At 40.3% G+C, this 8,150-nt stretch overlaps 1 protein-coding gene across 1 annotated transcript; it reads left to right on the top strand.

The window, feature by feature from the left end:
• The first annotated feature begins 373 nt into the window (after positions 1–373).
• Positions 374–3,407, top strand: LOC133984995 (forkhead box protein F2-like). Its single transcript, XM_062424529.1, has 2 exons — positions 374–1,349; positions 3,235–3,407. Exons 1-2 carry the CDS (start codon positions 374–376, stop codon positions 3,405–3,407), a joined length of 1,149 nt encoding a protein of 382 aa, XP_062280513.1.
• Positions 3,408–8,150: the final 4,743 nt, after the last annotated feature.

Raw genomic sequence — 8,150 nt, 5'->3', positions numbered from 1 at the left:
GCACCACTTAGCACGGCTGTGACACCCAGTGGAGACCCTGTGTCGTGCTAAAGCCCTGGACACTCAGTCTCCAGCTTGTGGATAACCAGCTCCCCCCACTCCTCTCTCTTCCTCTTCCTCTGACAGTGCGTACCCGCCGTGCGTTCTACATGCGTCAAGGGAGTACCGTGCGTAACGGGAGAGTCGTGCGTAACTGGAGACAGATTTTTCTCCATTTTGCGCTGGGATACTGAGGACCACTGGCGGTGTAACGCTCACTTGCAAGGACACTGACCGCTGGATCCCGACATTATTTCTCTGCTCAGACATCTGACGGCCCGTCTTTTTCTCCCTCCCTCTCTCCTCTCTACGCCAGTCGTACGTCAGAGCTGACATGACGACCGAGACCCCTCAGCAGCAGCTGGACCCTCCGCCTCCTCTAAGATCCAGCCCGGCGTCCGGCGTCTTGCACCCCGCCATGCTGAGCCCACAAGCCGCCACAGAAAGCTCGTCCACCGCCGCCAAAGGAAAGAAGACGAGCTCCGGTTTGCGACGGCCGGAAAAGCCACCGTACTCCTACATTGCTCTCATCGTTATGGCAATACAGAGCTCCCCCACCAAACGGCTGACACTCAGTGAGATTTACCAGTTCCTACAGGCTCGCTTCCCATTCTTCAGGGGCTCATATCAGGGCTGGAAGAACTCAGTTCGGCATAATCTTTCGCTCAACGAGTGCTTCATCAAACTGCCCAAAGGACTGGGCAGGCCGGGGAAAGGCCACTACTGGACCATCGATCCGGGCAGTGAGTTCATGTTCGAGGAGGGCTCGTTTCGTCGCAGACCCAGAGGCTTTAGAAGAAAATGTCAAGCTCTGAAGCCCATGTACCGGATGATGAACGGCATAGGCTTCGGCACTTCCATTCTGCCACAGAGTTTTGACTTCCAGGCTCCATCCGCCTCCCTCGCCTGTCACAGCAACAGCTACAACTTGGACATGATGAGCAATTCAATGGCCGGGGGATACGACGGGCTGAGCAGCGGCCACCACGTACCCCACATGTCTCCCAGCCCCGGATCCACATACATGGCGAGCTGTCCCGTGCCGGCCAACGGGGAGTACGGACCGGACAGCAGCAGCAGCCCCGTACCGTCCTCTCCAGCCATGGCCAGCGCGCTGGACGGCCACTCCCCGTACGCCAGTACATCCGCACACTGGGCTTCCTCCGGCGGGTCCCCCTACATCAAACAGCAGTCTCTAGCCTCCAGCAGCCCCGCATCCTCTGGTTTACACTCCGGCATGTCGCCTTACTCTCTGGAGCAGAGCTACCTTCACCAGAACGGCAGGGACAGCCACTCTACCGACATATCAGGTACATAAACTCACTTACAGCGATGAACTTTATCTAATATATTTGGGAATTATGACAAAAGTAAATGAATCAGAACACATAATAAATATAATAATCACACCATCTGAACCGTATCTGCAAAACAGGCCTGAGACGTGATGCAACATAATAGTTTCTGTTTGCAAAAAGAGGCCTGTGACAATTTTCGTGTGTTTCAAAGCAGTGAAAAATAAATTATGAAATGCTACATTTATTAAATATAATTTAAACTTTAAAATCAGTATTGTAACGGTCATTTAGACGTCTAAATAAAAAGTGGCAAAGGAGACTTTACATATTTGTGCGGAGACGACTTGCAAAAATAAATGTAACTTCAGTCAGTTTTAATTATAATGTTTGATTTTATTTCCCTCCTTCATTATTTCTGTCTAACCTCAATACGTTACAGTGACAAACTATTTTAAGAGATGTTTTATTCATAATAAGTGAATGCATTGAATACTTGGTTGCATAATACCCCATACCTAAGCCCCATTCAGTGGCCTAAGCTTTTCCAGGATTTCAAAATGATTTTTGAGGCCACTAAATAATTCAGATTGTAATGGTTATTTACGTGTGATTTAACTCTGTTTCATCCAGAGTCTGCATGATGTTTTCAGTCACATCTGCATCAGACTGTGCACGAGATCTTCCGCCTAATTAATATGCCAGATTAAGCAAAACAGCAATTTTCTGATCGCGCTCTTAATTCACATCGCCAGTTCACGCTCATTTACTTTAACATAACACTCTTGAGGCTTTACTAAAGTCTGGGGATTTCACCGAGGCGAGTAATCCATGCTGGAGCCCGAAAAGGGGTCTCAGAGGTTAACCAAACAAAGACTGTGCAGGTCGGACCACACCGGCGAGGATTTCAACCACCGCGTATCCACAAGAGACGGAAGGCCTCGTTAAACTTTACGCAGCGTCTTAATTGAGCCCGTGCGCAGGTTAAATGTGTTGGACTGTTACAGTGTGGTGTTGGTAACAGTACTGTCAGTCTTGTGAGGCTTGTGTTGTCTGTGAAAAAGGGCGCAGGGCAGAGAGCTGTGGCCCGGAGGATAAAGCCTGCTGTCTTCCCCCCCTGAAAAACACGGTCACATCTGGAGTCCTTATGACCTGGACGAAGCCACAGCCTCCCCATTTATTTTTCTGTCTCTGGAAATAGAGGCTCACTTACAGACACAAATGACGGTCACTGATTCTGATTTAAATATTGGTGCAACGTTGGTGATCTCCAGGGGAAAATTGACTCTTTACTCACATTATTGTTATTGGTTATAAAGCTGGATTTATTGCATTTTTGATTGAAAAAAAAAAAACTAATTAGAAGCAGGAGTCAGTGGAAGGTGTAAAAGAAAGCAAACGTCCAACAACTATTAAAAATTATAAGTTATTTCTGCTTTGGAGGTTTATAATAATAATAAGAGAAAAATGTATTTATGTAGGCCTCACCGCAGATTAATATGTGAAGGGCCTCAGCAGTCAATTTAAATCATTTTAAAGTAACCTATGTGACAGGGTCAGACGCATTTTGCAGGATTTATTTTACTTATTCTGGAAATTAAGATTAAAAAATTAGAATGAAACTTCTTTATCTCAAAAAACAACTGAGATTATAGTTTTTTTTTGTTATACATTGATATTTACAACATGTGTAACATTGTTGTATATAAATAAACCCTTTACCTGTCACACTGTTTTCATGTAAAATAACTTAACAGAAAATGTGGGTTTAAGATGCTAAAAAAAGAACATTTTTAGACTCACTTTATAACCCATTCTGAATAAGTATCCACCTGTTTATTTGCGCATATTTAATTTCTCCCCCCCCCCCCTCCTCCTCTCTCTCTCTCTCTTCTTGCAGTGGGAATCCCGCGTTATCAGAGCCATTCCTCCGTGTGCGACAGGAAAGATTTTGTGTTGAACTTTAACGGCATCTCCTCTTTCCACCCCTCTGCTGGCGGATCCTACTATCACCATCACCATCATCATCATCCTCAGAGCGTCTGTCAGGACATCAAACCCTGCGTGATGTGAGCTCGCTCTCTCTCCCCCCTCTCTCTCTCTCCTGTCACACCGTGGCCGGTTACAGTGAAACTGTACATCCCGTCACATGAGACTGAAAAAAAAAAAACGAGAAAAAAAAGAAAGAAAGAAAAAAAAAGAAAAGAAATAAAAACAAGTGGACATTTCTTATTTTTTATCTTTTGAAGGATTTATACCAGGATGTATCGTCGTGGCTGCTTTCACGCGTTTGCCTCCTACATGCAGAAGAAGTAGCTTTTTTTTTGGTTGGACTTGAGATAATATGCAATGAAGGAAAATGAATGAAGAAACCCCCAGAGGCCTTTATAAAAAAAAAAAAAACAACCATACCACTTTGCCTATATGAACCCAACCTGACAAGCGTTTTCTTCTTCAAAAGAAGCTTCAGAAACACGACTTTTTAATGCGTTTGCTCTTGTAACAGTGCAAACATATTATATTCTATGTAACTATGTTCTATCCTAGTAACACACACGACGCTTTAGGCTAACATGAACTGCAAACCAACCTTGCACTTATTGTATAACCCTTTGCCAACGTTTTTGTCTTGTAAAAGGTTTCAATAAAGCTGATATATATTTTAGGCTACATTCCTATAGACCTCTGTCTTTTCATACACTTTCATACCTATTTGAACTGCATTCAAAAGGTGCAATAGTGAGTCTGCATGCTGCAGAGAAACACTGTTATATAATGACATCTGTACATATGTTCAATTTGGTGAAGCATTATTCTCTAAATGAATGTCAATCTGGCAAATATTCATATATACAATAAGACAATCATTCTTATGAGAGCTGCCTCAAAAACAGCTGCTTTCACTACTTTTACTATTGATGATAAACTCACAGAAATGTCTCACCAAGAGAGGACTTTAAAAAAAAAAAAAGGACTTTCAGAATGAGTTAAATGTGAAATTTCACTTTTGGTATGCAGTTGTTATTATAATAAGGGTGTTGCAGCGGTGGAAGAAGAATTCAGATATACTTATGTAAAAGTGCAGATGCAACTTTATAAAAATACTCCATATCAAGTAAAACATCATTTTATATTCTATTTAAATAAAACTATCACCAGCAAATTGCATTTAAAGCATCAAAAGTACTCATGATACAGCAGTATGGATGCTATCATTGTTATATTTACTATAAATATCATATTATTGGATTACTATATGGATTGATTGGAATGTAAACAGCATTTCACTGTTGTATATAGTGGAAGTGGCGTTAACTTATACCCTGTTGGGCTGTTTATTCTAAAACAATGATTCACATTAAATAAGTTGATCATTTGTTTTGTCTCGTGATCTGCAATGTAATTAACTCGCTTATAGCTGTCACATAAATTTGGCACAGAAAGTATAAAAAAAGAAGTGAAAATGCAGTGAAATACTCAAGTAAAGTATCAGTGCATTATAATATTGCGCTTTCTGTACTGTATTTTTGTAAATTTACGTAGTTTTTTTTCCACCGTTGGGGTGTTGATATGCGTTGGAAACAAAGAAACGGGATTACTTCTGCAAAGCAAAGCAGCGTAAAAAAGCTAAGACCTACACAGGCTTATCATGAAAGTATATGAGTCACAAGTATCGGGGATAAAAAGTTAGATAACAGTGTAAAAAGATTTTGGACTTATTTTTTTAAATCTGATATTTCTCAGCTCAAGTGTTTCCACACTTTGCAGCTGAAAGTCTTTTGCATCCTCCTTTACATGTGGACATCCATGGTTGGCAACATTTTGAGGACGCCATATAAACAAATGAAACAACAGGGCCAGCGTCTGTGGAAATGCAACAACGTGGTATTTTTAGAGTGCGGTAAACAGATCAGACTCAGAGGGAGCTGCTTCGTCACACAAACAGAAAGCAGACTTGGGCGGCTGCACTTGTGTCTACATAGCTTTTGGTCATGAATCAAATACTGTACAGCATCCCTCAGGACTGCCACATGTAATGTAGATAGATTTTGGCAGTAGCAGCTCCTTCGTAGGTCACTGACTACATCATAGTTTCTTAAAATGCTCTTTGGAGCCACTGTTTTGTGTGTTAAATGAGAAAATATCTCCATATTGCTGTTACCTATGTGTGTATTTCTAATGCTAAACAATGGAGATCAATATTTTCTGGATTTCAGAACAAATTCTTTCAACTTTAAAGCATACACATCAAATGTAATAGACTATTCATGTCCTCACAAGGTATATTTCACATTTGAATTGTCCAAAAAAAGCCACACACATATGAGAAATTCTTTTGTGCGCCTGTGTTTTGATGCAGAGATGATGCACAAAGAACGATCTGTCAAAGGGGATCTTGATACATCACTTAACGTGCTTTGTAATCTGCTTGTAAGCAAAACTTCAGATCCAGAATGGCTGTCAGAAACACACTGTGGGTGAGGGACAGACTAATCCATGTTGGTCTTATTGAAGTGGCGTCTCGCTGGTGCTTTGAACATTTCTGGGGTACAAGAGTATGACATGGCATTGGTAAAGTTCTTGGTCTCATACGTGGAATGGAGAAAGAGGGAAGGAAAGCATCAGCAGCCACATATCAAAAAGAAGAATATATATTTGACTAGAGAACAGATTCCTTCTTAATTTCCTAAACACAACCCTCCATGATGAAAAGTCACACATAAGTGGCCCTGCGGCTGCTGGATTTTCCATGACAAAATCTTTTGGAGTTGTGCTGCTTTCAATATAGTGGAGTACTGCGCCATCTAGTGGCTGAGACTGCAATGGTACAATATTGCGAGGTATAAAATGCAGAAACTCTGTTGCATTGCTCTATTTTACACTAAGTAATCTGGGCTTATATACCAGGTCGGTAATCTTGCTTTGCTTAAAATTCTTTATTTAAACTTAAAAAGTAAAACTGTGTTAGGAAGATCCGTCAAGTGAAAGGAAAATAAACCTTCAATGACACTTCTGTGCTGTCATCTGGTGCACTAACATTTTCCAAATTGAGCAGTGCAGCACAAACAACACATTTAAGCGCAGATTACTGACTGCACACACAAAAATATTTAGATACTAGTTAAAGGCTTCCTCAACTCAAAAATGTGCTTTTTTTTGCTCATTGTTACTTCACTTGAAAGTTTAAGCTTCACTCTGCATCGTTTGATACTTAAAGGCTTTTTTCTCATTCATCTCCTGAAGGGGGGGAAGTACATTTTCTACTTTGGAGTCAATCATGGTCCAGTGTGCAATTTACACAAGTGTGATGTGGAAACCTGAAGCCTCCCATTGTAAACATGCTGAGAATGGATTTATAGTGAAATACGAAATATCTTGTGTCCAGCAGTTAAACCTTTAAAATAAAAAAAACATTTGCATATTCATAGATTCTGGGTTTTTTAATAATGGAGAAGGTTATATGTACTTTTAAGAACTTTAAACTGGTTATCTACACTTTTGGTGGAAAAACTTAAAGGGAAACCTTTTCAACAATTTTCAACCAGCTTTGCAAGTTGCGTAGTATGTAAATGAAGAGTGTTTAACTTCCCTCCATGCCCTACCCTCCAATTATTATTCAAATCATTTTTTATGTCTTAAAACATGTCTGTAGGAGACCTTTAAAAGAAACGTTGGCCTGGCAGTGAAGTTACAGGAAGGACCAGGGAGATCATAAAGAGAATTAGGCATCATTGAGAACCACAGGAAATATTGTGGAAATACAGGCGTTACATTTAAGGTAAATTTTAAAGGGAAAATGTGTTGGACAGAAAGACAAATGCATGGACTGACTGACCAACAGACATGGCCATCTTTGAGAGGGAAACCTCATGTTTCTTATAGCTGATTTTAAATGTCTTCCATGCTGCCGGTCTTTTGGTGTTTTTCCATTATCGGACTATAATGACCTATAAAATGGAGCTTCCCATAATGTCGACCTTTTGAGAACCTGTAGGTTAAAGATGGTTGGTTCTGCTCTGCTTTTCCATTGTATTATCCATTTATATCACCTCTTCAGCCCTTCATAAAGATGTGGCTGAGCTAATCTCAGTAAATAAAAGAAAATAAGTATGATTTTGATGTGATATTACACTGTGTGCCAGCCTGTTGTCATGTTCATTTTACCATATAATAATTCATAATAATAATAGATGGTCACCTGTAAAATCACAGGAGTCAAACATTCTGAATATGAAGGTTTAAAAAGCTATGAGATATTATTTCACTTACCCTATTCAATCTCACTCTGCCATCTTGTTACCGGCTAGTGAGGAGTCCTATGAAACACGAGCAGTCCCATGCAGTTAAAGTTCATTACCATTAAAGAGACTTTTCCTTTCTAGGATCAAAACAACTGGTGGGGCAAAATATGCAAAAATTAGGAAAGGCAAAATTGTCTGAAGCAAAATGATTTATCCTCTGTAAATTTCACATATCTCAGATTCAGCTGGTCAGACTGAATTATGTCAGTAATGGTTCAATTTAAAAGCAGTTTAAAGTGAACTTGTGTCTTGAATTGAATGCTAATGTTACAGCTAGCATGCTAACATCATATTAAATATAGTTATTTGTTTAAACACAAGTTTATAAACGGGAGCGTGTCTATGTTCCCCCAGTTTAATAATAAAATTAAGAATTTCAAGCAGTTTCATAGATGAAAAACAACAACACGTTATGTGCATTAGAGAATGGTGATACCTGTGCTGTGGGAATGTAGGCCTGAGGAAACATAGGGCCTAATTTGATGGGAGGAAATGTTCTTCAAAATGGCAAAAC

The sequence above is a fragment of the Scomber scombrus genome, chromosome 8, assembly GCF_963691925.1.
Source record: "Scomber scombrus chromosome 8, fScoSco1.1, whole genome shotgun sequence".
Lineage (NCBI taxonomy): Eukaryota > Metazoa > Chordata > Actinopteri > Scombriformes > Scombridae > Scomber > Scomber scombrus.
Note: the sequence above shows the minus strand (reverse complement) of the source record. Positions and strands in the feature narration are given on the sequence as shown.

Coding starts and splice junctions, on each gene's coding strand:
- LOC133984995 (XM_062424529.1), top strand. CDS start 374: ATGACGACCGAGACCCCTCAGCAGCAGCTGGACCCTCCGCCTCCTCTA. Junction 1,350..3,234: donor CCACTCTACCGACATATCAG/GTACATAAACTC, acceptor CTCTTCTTGCAG/TGGGAATCCCGCGTTATCAG.